Genomic DNA, 15,085 nt, shown 5'->3' on the forward strand with positions numbered 1-15,085 from the left:
AGCCTCTCTGCTCCTATGATGCTGCTTGGCCTGCTGTGTTCATCCAGCCCTGCACCTTGTTGTCTCGGATTCTCCAGCATCTGCAGTTCCTACTATCTCTGAAATTGCCTCTGGGAGGCTTTCAGGTAGCAGTTAAGTTTCACATCAGTGGAGTATAACTGGGTAGTTCGGTGTGGAGCTAAGTTTAAATGCTCAATGGATCGTTAAACCTTTTAATGGCGTTATAATAATTTTTAGTCTTAACATTATACCAAGCAGATTCACATCGTGAGTCTGTTCCTAGTATTTGTACCCACGACAGGAAGTTGTATGCTCTACTTGGCAGTCTACAGCCACTACTTTGGAAGCAGTGGTGTAAACAAATGCAGGCCTCTGTTGGTGATGTTTGGCCGAGGTTACAGATTGTGATTTAATTCAATACCTCAGTTGAGGGTCCAGAGAGGGACAGTTGGTAGAATGAGATGGGAACTGGTGAGCAATAACCAAGGAGAAAGTCTTGAGAACTTTTGAGCCAGTGTGGTCCAAGGCACTCAGTAGGTTATTAATGTAAATCTTACAGATCAGGGGCACATTCTATGCTGATTACATGTTTTATTCTGGAGAAGTGATTTTCATATCACTCATTTTCATTTAGCGCAACTTTTTTTTAAGCACACGTTAAGGGCCCTAAATAAGGGAAGGCTGTATTTAAAACCTTAAAGGTTTATAAAGAAGACACATTATTATTGTGTCTCCAGTTTATTATATTCTGCCAGTATTGATCACTATAATATGATGGACTTATGTCTATTAGTAATTAAGTAATCAAGCATTTTCAGAACAGTCAGCCTTTGTAAGACTGTCTGTTTGGCTTTATTGATAGCATTCTTGAGCTTGGACCAGAAGGTTTGGGTTTCAGCCCGAAGTACTGGTCTGATTTTATAATCTAAGCTGACACTTTACTCCTGTGCTGAGGAAGTGGTGCACTGTTGGTGGCACTGTCATTGGATGAAATGTTTTAACTGAGTCTCTATCACTCACCAAAACTACCAAAATAGATGGACAAAGGTCTTGTTAATTCAAATATTGGCCTACTTTCCAATGTTAACCAGTGTTCCTGAAAACAGGTGAAGTGTTTGATTCTTGATGTTTGTAATATCTTACTCCACACGAAATAAATACTCTGCTTCTCTCATACTTGCCACCCTACTTCAGAGTAGTTTGTTGTAAGTGAATTGTTTTGAAACCATGCTGAGCTATATAAATGCAACTCATCAATCGTTGCCATATTGTATTTGATTCTAACTATTTTGCCAGGTGTAACAAGGACAGTGTTGTGCCTTGCAATGAGATCTGTTGAATGTCCTGCCTCCCCTTGTGATGATGCTGTTTGTATAATGCTGAGGTGCAATATTCCCGTACAGGTACACTTATTGAAAAGAATGCCTCATTGAACGTGTGCAATCTTTGAATTGTTTTGAGTGAAACATTGTTAACATTGCACAGAGTAAGTTGTAGATTTTTCATGACTTGTGTTCAAATGTGAATTGTATCTGTGGAGAATATTTTAAACTGTACAATTTTAGGGTTAAATGTTGGTCATATGGGTGTGTCACTGATAACAGACGAATTTTAAGGTGAAGAATTATCATTTATGAGAAGCAGATGTGATTTTCTTAGCAACTCTTTTTATGGATCTATGCTTTTTAGGTGATTTCTGCAAAAGTGATTTTTTTTTATATAACCCTAAGTATACTTTGTGACATCCCGACAAATGAGACCTGTAAGTATTTAGCATAAAAAAAGGTCTATGGTAAACATGGCATTTAAATTGAGCTTTTATATTTTTCTTTCCAAACTGCAGGTTGTCAGAGTAATTCGGTATTCATGTGCTTTCCTGCTAACTAAGGATCATTTAAAGTTTTGTCATCGTCATATGTAGCCCACAACCTCGCCTTTCCATCTCGAGGTCCTAAAAACAATAATAAAAAAAATAACAAGATAACAGCTTGTTTATTGATGTTGGCATAAATTAGTGAGGACAAGAGAAGAACTGCTCTTCAAGAAATGTTGCATGGTTTTTTTTATATAAGCCTAAGTCTGCAGACAATGTATTGCTTTAACATCTCAAGAGAGCACTTCTGACAATGCAGCACTCACTGAGGACTGCACTGAAGTGCCTGTCTGGAGTAAGTGGTCCAGATTCTGAAGTGAGGTTTAAACCCATGGTCTTCTGACTTCAGAGGTGCCATCACTGAGGTGAGGTCTATTTTAAAAGGAGGTACAGGTAGTTCTGCTATAACGCATGCTTCGTTAATGCGAATTTGCTGTAACGCGATTGATGAATAGTGGGCGCTGTTTGGGTAATGCGAACTTTCTGCTGTACAAGTATAGCGATTTCCCTATAATGCGATTTTCTATGGCGAGGTCACACAAGTATGCAACTATCGTGTTATAGAACTACCTATACACTAAAAGCTCTATTTTGTAATTTGAAATGATAATTCTTTTGGAACAAAAATTATCAATCGGATTTTGTTTTGAAGGGCTGTTGGTTTGCAGTTTCCAAGCAAGGGGACATGTTTAAAGTCATCACATTTGTCAACTGTGTCAAAGGCTGCTTTCAGTTCCAGAAAACTGGAACAATCTTTTCACAAGGATATTAATGGAAAGGAAATGTTCATTAATGCTAGCAATTGGTCTCTTGAGATTGATGCTCGCTTTTTAAAATTCACAAGCAACCTGTGCTCGGTCTTCAACCATGCAAGTTTAAATTAATGGGATGAGAGGAACCTAAGACATACCTGAGAAAATATCGTATGATGCACATCATTGGGGAGAGAGGGGTTTTTCACAAAAATTAGCTGTTTGTTTTCAAAACCCAATTTTTTAGAAGATTGATGAATGCATCCTTTACATGTGTTTGTTGTAACAGCAATTAGATTCCCTTTTAAAACTAAATGTGTCACATATGCTTTCTTTTGAAGAATTCATGGAGATTGTGCCAACGATAAAAATGTACATTTTGAGCTAATTTTTATGATCTGTATAGACTTCTAAGCTTAGGAAACATTCATTTTTGATTCTCAATTTTTGAAATACAATGGTAAGAGTTTTATTTATGCTGTGTAGGTGTTGGACATTTGAAGGCTAAAAAGACTTTTTTTAAAGTTGCATAATGATATATCAGGCTGATGAATGTACAAAAAAGAAATCCTTTGCTGTGCTTTAGAGCATAATGTGATACAAACTTGCCAGTCAATATTACCTGTGAATTTAAGTTGGGAAAATTTTATTGAAATCCTGATAGCGAAAGCACCAAATGAAATACATTGCAGACAGCCTTATTGTGCAAGTCCCTTTAACTCAGAATTAATTCAAGTCCTTAAAATGTTTATTTTCTGAGGGTTACAAGATTAGTTTGAAACTTGACTTTACCATATCCTTCATATGCTTTGACTAAAGCACTCTTAATTTCCTGGATTATGTCTATTGATGAATATTTTAATATAGTACTTACTTAGTTTGACTAGAGCCTTAATGCCATTTCATGTTCAGTAACCAATAAATATTTTAATTTGTACAGAAATATTTGATTTAAAATTGACACGCGATGCACACTTGATCTTACTGATTGCACCACAATAGCTTCTGTGGCTTTCAGGGCACACAAATGTTTTCACAGGTTTTGAAGTACTTTTGGAACGTAATCACCATTGCAATGATAGGGAGTCATGGCAGCCGACTCTCGCATGGCACGATCCCACAAATAGCTGTTAAAGAAACTGCCAAGTACTATGAGTCAGTGGTGCTGATAGAGAGCTAAATGTCGGTCTGGGCACATTCTTCCACCTTTGATTACTACTAGAATCATGGAATCATAGAATCCCTACAGCGCTGAAAGAGACCATTCAGCCCATCGAATCCAAATTAACTCTGGGAGCATCCCACCCCCCACTCTGTCCTATGACCCTGCACTTCCCATGGCTAATCCACCGAGCCTGCACATTTCTGGACACGACAGGACAATTTAGCATGGCCAATCCTTCTAACCTGCACATCTCTAGACTGTGGGAGGGAACCGGAGCACCTAGCAGACAAGGTGAGAATGTTCAAACTCCACACACAGTTGCTCGAGGCTGGATTTGAACCCAGGTCTCTGGCACTGTAAGGCAGCAGTGCTAATCACTGTGCTACCGTGCTGCCCCTATGAAATTATTGACTTACACTTTCAATGTATACACCAAATGCTTACTAAGAAATTATTTGCATACATTTGAGAAAGCAAGTAGGAATTTGGCTTAAAGGTTCAGTTGAGAAATGGGATCTTTGACAGTATATCAGTGTGATAGTGCCCCAGTATCTGCGTTAGATAATCTAGGTCCAAGTCCCACTTTCTCCAGAGGTGTGTCATACATCAGGTTCTGAGCACATTAATTAAAAGTATCTGTCAGTTCCTTTGTACTGTGCTAAATGGTTGGCCTAGATTGTATGCTTAAGTCCCAGTAGAGTGTCTTGAATTCAATCTTTTGTGTTGAAATTAAGAATGACCAAAACCAACATCTTGGCTCTTCCTTTGCCTCTTCTTAAAAGATAGATTGCAACAACTTCTTCTGTACTGTGACTCAGTCATTGTGATCATGTAAAATTACCTGATTTTCAAGAGTAAATGATCAAACACATTGCTGTTGTTTCCGTTTTCAAGACCAAGTTTTTTGACCTTCAGTAGTTACTAAGAAATAATTTTTATTAATCTACATTTAAAAACAGAAAAAAATGGCCAGAAAGACTTCTGGCTTGAAACTGTCTCCTAATTTGATGGGAAATATGATTTTGTCTTGATTCAGGCACATATCCCTGACACTTCCTGCTAGTTTCCGAGGTAAGATGCATGGCACAAGACCTGACTTTGAACACCAGACTTCCAACCTGTATGCTATATCAGGTGAGTGTTGCAGCACGTGGAAAGCCAGCACCTAAATGCACTTGTTTCAGGTTAAATGCTACTATGTACATTATTAGCATATTTTGGAACTACTGTTTTTATGGCACTGTTTGATTAATTCCACAAAGCAAAAAAAAATTTTGCAATACAGTTACATGGCTAAAGTTACGGGGTGCTGTGAAGTCACCTGAAGACATTAGTGTAATGTAATGCAAATAATATCCAACTGCTTTCTTTTCATTGCTCACCCTTTTGACCTCAAGTGCTACAGGGAATTTTTTTTTTGGTATTATCTATTCACATTTATAGGGAATATTTATGTACAAAAATTAAGGAGACACTAACCAAGAGGATGATATTTTATTGTATGTGGTTCCTCTACCTTATTTTCAGACTGCCTTATTTGCTCCCACTGTTACTAATTTGAAACTTGCAACTGTCAAGCAAAATGCTATTTTATGTCTGTTTCTCAGCAAAAAAAAGTTTGTTCCTGTGTTCTGAAAAACAATCATACAAACAAAATGTAAAGAATTCCTTGTATTTTCTTCCCTGCAAGACTAACAAGTTAACGAATTCTGAACTGTCAGGTTCATATTTGGATTGCACAGGTATCAGGGTGAAGTGTATAGGGCACAACTAGTTGAATGGTTAACAAATGGAGGTGAAAAAAATAGATATTTTGATCTGATCTTTGGATTTTTAAAGCTATTGTATTTTTTCAGTGAGTTCTATGTTTTGGTGACTTTTTTCTAACTGACCTTTATTCCAAGTTTCCAATTGATATCAAGCATCGGAGCGTAATTGTAGTATTCTATTTGAACTATTGGGTTTTACATTCAAAAGATCATTGAAGAATTAAGAAAGAATATTTTTGTGAGAAGTTGACTTTTTTTTAATTGACATGGTTCTAATTGCTTCTAAGGGAGGGAGGTATTGTAAATAGCTGAAACTTTGTAAATTAACACATTTACCATTAATCATATGCTTTATATTTATGACTATGGTGGTATTGACAGGTGGGCAGGTTTATTCTTGAAAAACATGTGGGTGCTGTCAGGCATCAGGAAGCAGGTTTGTTGGGATTGATGAATTGCCTGCTCCCTTGATTAAGCCTTCAGTCACTCGCAACAGCAAAACCAGGAACAGGATTTTGAATAGAATGTGTCAAATTCATTTGGTTCTGGGTTGTTGCAGATGTTGGAGCTAGTGTCATGTATTAACAAAAATAAAATGTGAATTCTGACACTTCTCCTGTTCGTGCATTATTTGCTTATTGGCAGGCATAGTGGAAAATATTGAAACCTTGGATCTGTGTTGTGTCTCGATTCAAGCTGTGCTTGGAATTCTGTCATTTCTGGAAGGCATGGATTGTATCGTGAGGGAACAGGCCAATAGTTTTCAAACTTGCGTTGACTTTTTTTTCTTTTTTAAAAGAAATTGATAGAATTCTTTTAGTTTGTGTTCTTTTAGTGCAAGGTAGGTGCCATAACCACCTCATTAATTTCATTAGGTCAAATCCTGTCTTCTTTGAGGAAACTGTGACTTCCCAGTTTTTTAAAGAAGCATTATCAATTCAGAAATTAAAAGGAATTTTTATGCTGTGATTTCGGAACTGTTCAGTTAGTAGAATAAAAATTTATAACTTGCCTGATGTGCAATTTCTGTCTGCAGCCTAAATTGCACATATAGCAAGTCAATACAATCTCATCAGTCTCGATGGACCCAGATAAAATTTAAGAAATGATTTTTTTTTGGTTCCTCTGGTCTCCTTTGTGTAAGTCCTGCCCCTTGAATTGTATCAAAGCCTTATTCCAAACAGTTTATTAACATATCAGTCTCCACTGAATATTATACCTTACTGCTCTGCATGCATGAAAGCCTTGCTATTTGTTGATGTCTGGCTCTGACTCCTTTGTCTTCATACTGTTTCCTGGATAACAGTTACAGGTGAAAAGGTTTTTTGGGCTGAAAGAGGTAAGGAAGGTAAAAAGTGAGGGAAGGAAGAATAGAAAAGAGAAATTAGGAAATGAAATCAGAAAATGAAAGAGAACAACACTGAAGGAGAAGAGAAAAACAAATGAAATGAAGGGGAGCAACAAACAGAATTGGAGGATTTGAAGAGAGAAAATGGAGAGGTGGGAAGAAAAGAAAATGAAGGGTGTTTTGTATTTTTACAGAGTTACAACTAAGAATGTTCAGGTAATGAGGAGAGAGGCTGAGTCCATTCCATAAAGTCTCTGAGAATCACTGAATCAGATTGTTGGTTTGAAGCAACCTGAGTAAAAGGACGCATGATAGTACTTCTTCAGACTTTACCTCAGTTTTGTCAGTGGTTGTGTTTGTTCGAAGCTTTTGCGCAGAAAATACCTCAAACTGGCAAGACTTTTCATTGATGCACAATCTACCATGGCTGATACGCACCAGAGAGTGACACATTTAAAGCCCACACGTATACAGGCTAATTTGCAGAGAGCAGCATTTTTCTAAACAATTGCAGAAAATTTCTGTTCACTATCCTCATTAAGACCTTGCCTTGTTCCTTGGAACTTCTACTATAAGCAGAAGGAGTGGGTTTCCTTTTTAGCTGCTGTACATCTCCTTTAGTAGTGAATCCTGATGGTGTTTCACTGTCCCTTTTTCTACTATTATGTTATTAATTTTCCCATGCTATCTGCATGAACAGACTTAATTCAAACACTCTTCACTACAGACAATGGTCACTGGTTCCCAAATTTGGCAGCGTTGGTTAGGTTTATTAGTAGATGGAGTCACAGCACACAGTAAATATTGATTTGGTGTTTAAGTCACCTTTTGAGCTAAGTTGCCAATTTAGTTCAAAGCTCTTGTGTAATTGAAGTTTTAATGCAACTAGTAGCTCTTTAACTGAAGGGTCAGCGTACTGTTAGTAATTAAAAACTACAGATTTTTTGGCGGTAAATGTTTTGAGTAGTATATATTTCCACAGCTTCTACAGCACAAATAATTAGCCACTTTATTGCTCCATAAATTACATATTTTTCAAAGGACTAAAATGACACAAACATATATTGGTTTCAGTGGGTTTTTACAACCAATAACTGTAACAGCTGTCTCATACTCCATCAATATGAGACATTAAAGCATTATTGCTCAAGGAATTTATTAAGGAATGCATTCTCCACTGTAAAATCTCCCAAAATGATGCACATAAAGCTCTGTACTGCTGAGTTGAGCTCAATGTATGCCAATTTGTTAAAGACTCCCATTCTTAAAAAAAAAATTATGCAAACTATCAGCTAAACAGTAGGCTGTCAAAGCGGCTTTCCGTATTAAAATTGCTGAGATTGTGCAGTTTGTGCATAGAAATATTTTATCAAAGACCTATATTTAAAAACCGTTTTAAGAGAATTTACTATATACTGCACCTGCACATCATTCTCCGCTTACCTGTTGAATTAAAATGTTTCTAATGAAAAGAAAAAATGACTGCCTCAACTTCCAGCTTGGGATGGTGACTTCAGTTGGAGATGACCATTCTCTACAATGTACTCGGCCTGTCTTAGGGGGAAATGTTTATCTTTCACTTGACTCAAAAGAGATAATTTTATCAACGGTGGACACTGAATTTGTGTCTACAGTTACCATGGACTGGAACTAGCGCTTCAAGTGATAATGCCACCAAGCAGCTTTGTTTAAAAAATAGACGAGAAAACTGTAGCTGAAATTTGCTGTGAATCTGGTTCATCTGAGATACATGGACCGATGTTTGCATTGAACCTATAAATGTATAGGAAATACGTGTCCATAATGTCTTTGAATCTGTAGCTCAGTTTCACGAGAATGTCTCTCCAGGGAGCTTTTGTTACTAAACCATGGAACTCAAAATGGCATCCTGTGGGAACATTCATTTTCCATTGTCAAAAAAAGCTTTCTGCTTCCACTGTGTGGCTATTTTAGGACTCATTTAAGTTTTTTTTTGTAATCAGTGATGTCTGAAAAGTAGAACTACTTGGCTAAATACTGCAGATGCCAGAAATTTGAAATATAATTTCTATGCTGTTGGATTCAATGACGAAACATCAAATGCTGGAAATAAGCAGCATAACAGGCGGTACCTGTGGAGTGAGAAACAGCTAATGTTTCAAGTTCATAACCTTTTCATCAGAATTTAAAAGAAATGATCTTGTTTAGAACATGTTGCAGCGGCGGAGAGAAAATGGCAAAAGGAAGGAAAATTTGTGTTCAGGTGAAGGGAAGGAGAAATAAAATCATAAAAGGGGTAATGGTGCAAGTCAAAAAGAAGTGATAATGAAATAAATAAAGGAGCAAAAAATAATGGGCTGGAGTCTAGAGGAGGTGTAAATGGGAAAAACTAAATCAAGTCAAACCATTGCTGTCTAGAAAGAAAGTAGAGACAGAGATTATGATCTCAAATTATTGGAACTCCATCAGGAGATTGTGATAATCCCAATCAAAAAATAATCTGCTGTGACAGTGTGGAAAATTGCCCAGGTATTTGCTGTACACAAAAGCAGGCAAATCGAACCAAGCTAGTTAGCGCCCCATCAGTCTACTCTTGATCGTATGGAAAAGTGATGGAAGGTGTCATCAGCAGTGCTATCAAGCAGCACCTACTCTGCAATAACCTGTTCACTGCCACCCACTTTGGGTTTTGCCAGGTCCATTCAGTTGCTGGCCTCATTACAGCCTTGGTTCAAACATGGACAAAAGATCTGAATTCCAGAGGTGAGGTGAGATTGATAGCCCTTGACACCAAGGCCGCATTTAACCGAGTGTGGCGTCAAGGAGCCCTAGCAAAATGGAACTGGGGTAAACTCTCGACTAGTTGGGGTCATATCTGGCACGTAGGAGGATAGTTGTACTAGTTGGGGGTCAATCATCTCAGCTCCAGGCTATCTCTGTAGCAGTTCCTGAGAGTAGTGCCCTAGGTCAAACCATCTTCAGGGCCTTCATTGGATGATTGCACAATGTTCAGCACGATTCATAACTCCTCAGATACTAAAGCAGTCCATGTTCAAATGCAGGAAGACCTTGACAATATTCAGACTTGGGCGGAAAAGTGGCAAGTAACATTCGTGCCACATAAATGCCAGGCAATGGCCATCTCCAATAAACAATAATCTAACCATGGCTCCTTGACATTCAATGTCATTACCATCATTGAATCTCTACTATCAATATCGTAGGGTTTACTGTTGACCAGAAACTCAACTAGACTCACTGTATAAAATATAGTGGCTACAAGAGAAGGTCAGAGGCTAAGAATACTGCAATGAGTAACTCACCTTCTGACTCTCCAAAGCCAGTCCAACATTTACAAGGTAAAAAATATGGATTGTGATGGAATACTCCTCACTTGCGTGGATGAGTGCAGCTCCAACAACTCTCAAAGCAGCCCTCTTAATTGGCACCACATCCACTGCCTCTATTACCGATGCATGGGAATACTAGTTGTGTGAACTGTCAACAAAATGCACTGCAGAAATTTGCCAAAGAGTCTTAGACAACACCTTCCAAACTCATGACCACTTCCATCTGGAAGGATAAAAGCTGCAGATACAAGGGAATGCCAGCACCTGCAAGATCCCCCAAGCCACTCACCATCCTGATTTGGAAATATTTTGCCATTGCTTCACTGTCACTGGGTCAAAATCCTGGAATTCCCTCCCTAACAGTATTGTGGGTCTATTTATACCATATGGACTGAGTGGTTTAAGAAAGCTTCTCACCACCATCTTCCCAAGGAATGGGCGCTAAATGCCAGCCAGCCAGCCAGTGACACCTATGTCCCACAAGTGTATTTAAAAAAAAAGTGCAAGGCACCAAGGACTGATGAATCCAAGTGGGGTGCAGAGGGAAGTTCAGATGATACAGTGACTGAAAGCTGAAAGCCACGTTTCTGAACTAAATAGAGGCTTCCTGCAAAAAAGTTATTTGCTATTTCTACCCCACCCTGCAACCGTGTAGAAATGAATGTATTCTGAGCAGCAGATATGATACACCGCATTGAAAGATGTAGAAGTAAATCACTGTATTACTGAAAAGAATGTTCAGGACCTTGGACAGGGAGAAAGCTGGCATTTCATGACCTGTTTACCAAGAAAGTCAGAAGTGAAGAGCAAAATAGGATATTTTGAGTGGGCCAAGATATCTGGGAAGGAACAATCACTTTGGAATGCTTAAAGGAGGAAAGAGATGATGGCAGGAATAATGAAGGATAGTTTGCTGAATGTTGGAAGGTGTTGGGGTGCAAGTTAAATACAAGGGGAGCTCAATTTACTTCTGGGGTGGAGGGGGAGCTTTGTGAGAATAGAGTGTCTCAATTACATTTCCATCCATTCGAATGTCCAATGATCCTCAACTAAGCAAAAAGGAAGGTGTCCAAGAAACTATTACAGAAGATTGTTTCATCATAAGGCCAATCACTAAAAAAAACTAGGATTGTGGAATAGAAATGCTGCAGGAAAAAGGATGGGAGGAAATAATGTCAACCTAACTCTGGGTGTCAGTGAGTTTATTTTGGTTGAGAGGTTGTTGACTTGAACCTCTACCTTAAATTTAAATTTAAAAATTGACTCTGCTTTTTGAGAGAAATTCAAGGGCAGGTTTTTCTAAGGATTGGGGCAGAAAAGACAGGGTGCTGGAGGAAACGAAAACTAATGGGAACGGCAGGAAGATGTTAATTGAAGAATTTTCACTTGAATTAATGAGCACTCGGAACATGACCATATGTATTGTTCCAAGTATTGCTATAACTGTAATGTTTAAGTTGGAAATTATTGCTCTCCTCCAATTTTTCTTTGACTTTGATTTTGCTAGAAACTTGAGAAATCTAAATGTGAGAGATGCCTTTCAATTTTTAGACCTCGCTGTTCATTTATTCAATGTACAACGCTAACAGTCAACTTGTAAAGTTGCTGTCTGCTACCAGTAAATGAATGTACAGTACTTTTTCAAAAAGACCATGCAAGGCATGACAGTTTTGTAATTGTGGTATGGTAATGCATTTTTGTCTTTTTCGACATCATTTCCGTCCAGTATGATCTCCTTTGGCACAAAGTAATCTAATGTGAGAAATTCAAGTAGCAATATTTGGCATGTAATTTCAAAACTTAATTTTTGATGACTTCTGTTTTATCAGATGAGTTGCATTTTATTCTTGACTATGTTTTTACAAGTTCAAAGAAACCTGCAATTGTAAAATAGAATATTTAGGTATGTGTATATTGTCTGCTTTCATTTAACTGTTTCTGATTCGAGAATATCTTTGAAATGCCACTAAATGAGAGCTTTATTTGTCTTTGTTCACTTGATAACTCACTTTTATGATTCAGTACTGGAGATGGAGGACTCCATGAGTGAAGTAATGGAGAAGTAATTGTTCCTGTGTAATATTCAAGCAGAAGTAGTGACTTTTAATGATGTAAAGATAGAAAATAGCTTCCCTCACTACAGAAAAAATTAACAAGCAGCTTTGTGTTGTTGGAATGAGATTAGTGTTCTCTGTTATTGCTGTTCGCATTTCATGCTGTGGATTAAAGCATTTCAGAATTGCAGAAAATTACAAGAGAAAATCTGTTTCCAAGATGTGCAAGGCTTTCAGGATATGTATGTTTGTGTAGATGGTCTTGTGATGATTTTAAAAAAAGACATTGTGACATTCAGGTTATGAACTGAATGGTGCAGTGCATCACCAACTGTGATTATTCTTGCAAATGTATCTTGCATATTTTTTTTTCCTTCAAGGATAACAATACCCCTTAAATTGATACTGAGGGATGATAAAGTTGTTTACACCAGATGTTCATAAAGAAGACATGACATTTAATGTTATATAATGAAAATTGTGTGTATTGTTTATTATGTGTATTGTTTATTATGTGTATTTCTGGTCAGAGCTGTAGACAGATTGAGAGTTCAAAACTTTTTAGATCACATTTTAGTTGGGGCGAACTTGTATATGTGTATTTTCTAAGTTTTTGCTGAATTGAATCTAATTGCACTTACGTTAGCACAGAGTCTCAACTCTTAAGCTACAGGCCAGCATTGCCCTGGTTAATACTTTGATAAGGCAAATACTGTTGTTTTTCTTCTGTACAATGTGTATCAGTACCCTAAAACTAGCTCTCCCGAGATAGAAGAATATCATATTTAATTATTGCTTCTTACTCATTTTAAACCACAGGACATATGTGTCTACATGCGCATGAGGATAAACCATGCTTGTCTTCTACAAATCTTTTCAATCTCTATTTGCCAGACTGGCTGACTTCATTCTGAATCTGCTGCCTATGCCACTCAAAAAATCATCAGTAAATTCTGTTACTGTCTGATTTCTACCCTCTCTTTATGAGCCCCAGAAGGTACCTTTACACTGTGAGGACCTCAAATTGTTTTGTATTATGATGATGCAATCTCATGACATACATGTATTTCTGTGAACACAATTGCAATCTTCCAAGTAGAATATGCATAATGATCCGTAATAGACAAGTGCATCTTGTGGAGTACTACAAATCAGTTGTTTTTTGCGACAATTGGAAAAATTACAAAGTACATATTTTTTGTTGCTTAAAAAAAATTGGGATAATGGAACTAAATTATTTTAGTATTAAACTACGAAGCCTTTTAAAGATACAATCAGAAAATTTTCAATTCTTTGTTGGTATTGCATTTCTACTGAAGTTGAAGTTTCAGCATTCGGTTTTTGGATGTCCTTAGGTTGTGTTCTGAAATGGTTTGCTTTGTTAATATTTCCTGTGATTTTTAGAGTGCTGATTTATACTTGATGCAGGAAGTTCCATTCAGATGGAACAGTTTGTTACAGAAGAGAAATAAATGAATAAAAGTTCTTATTTTAAGTATAGGTATGTTTTATCTTGAGACCTGAAATAAGTTTGGTAGTTCAGAACATTAATCATCGAATTGTTTTCACTCAGTCACTTAAAATAAAATGCAGCTACATTTTAATATCCTTCTTGGAATCAAAGGAATAATTTACACTTTATAACATGAAAAGTTGGACTTCACGTGTGATATTTTGTTGCTTTCCCCTTTTTCCAAAGCCAACTTTAGACAATATCACACTCCAATTTGGGTATAGGAAAATGTGCTTTCCATCTGAATTACATTTCCTAAATTGAGTAAAGTGTTTTGGGGGCGGATTCATATTTGTCTATTTGTTGTTGCAAGCCATTTGGATTAAATTAAAAAACTGAATAACTTGAAGATTTTAAAATGTTGCATTAGAACTGTAAGCTTGTGAAACTTTAGTTGAGGATTTTTCCTGTTACATAAAAGAAACCTTGCACAGCATTCATATCTTGGCTTTTAATGTGGATGGAACCTACTATGAGATCCAATTATTTTAATAGCCGTTAGATGACTGACAATTAACAGACTGTGTAGACAGGTTTTCCTTTTAAACCAGTAAAATTGAGGGTAGTTCGGAAAATATCAGAGCAGCAAGATGACAATGAATTTTGATTTCCTGGAACCAATATTAGAGTCCTTATTAAAGTATGTGCATCTGCTTTTAATTTACTCCAAATAATTGGAAAATGCAATGAAGCTTTCCAATTAAGGCACTGCTTTTATGCTGTTTAATAATACCCCCATAATATTATAGCTTATGAAGTGACAGGTGAGCTGTTATATGAATAAAACATAAAGGCAGCAATAAGGGACAGAAAGTGTAGACAGTTGTGGGCTTTTAAATGCAGGATGTGATTTGCATATATTAATCTTTTCTTTTCAGGCTTATCAGGCTTTCTTCAGTAGTTGAAGTAAAAATAGCCTTGACAGGCAATGGCATGCTTCATTTTTTTGAGGATTTATTACATGTATAATTCCAGATCTTTAATAATAAGATATGACTGATTTTCATAGTTCCACAGAATTGAAGGAATTCAGCTAATTGTTCCAGATGGTGTGTTCTGATTATGCAAAATTACTTTTCATGCTGATTTTTTTTTCTCTGTTTGGTTTTGGTATTTTGATAGAATTCAAATAAAATTAATTTTTGCATACACTCTTTTATCTCCCCTACAAAGGTACATCATTTGTTGTACCCTCAAATTTAATTTTCATCCAAGCACCTCCCCTGACTGGTTCCTTAACTATCTGAGATCAGTTCTATTTTCTATGCTATTGTAGCCAGTT

The 15,085-nt window shown here is 36.9% G+C and overlaps 1 protein-coding gene across 1 annotated transcript in view; it reads left to right on the forward strand.

The window, feature by feature from the left end:
* mvb12ba (multivesicular body subunit 12Ba) overlaps positions 1 to 15,085 on the forward strand; it is a 97,781-nt gene that overhangs the window by 28,342 nt on the left and 54,354 nt on the right. The window contains exon 4 of the mRNA XM_048613724.1: positions 4,827 to 4,924. Coding sequence (XP_048469681.1) covers positions 4,827 to 4,924 — 98 coding nt within the window. The remainder of the gene's footprint in view (positions 1 to 4,826; positions 4,925 to 15,085) is intronic.

Source organism: Rhincodon typus, chromosome 28, assembly GCF_021869965.1.
Source record: "Rhincodon typus isolate 14 chromosome 28, sRhiTyp1.1, whole genome shotgun sequence".
NCBI classification, from domain to species: domain Eukaryota; kingdom Metazoa; phylum Chordata; class Chondrichthyes; order Orectolobiformes; family Rhincodontidae; genus Rhincodon; species Rhincodon typus.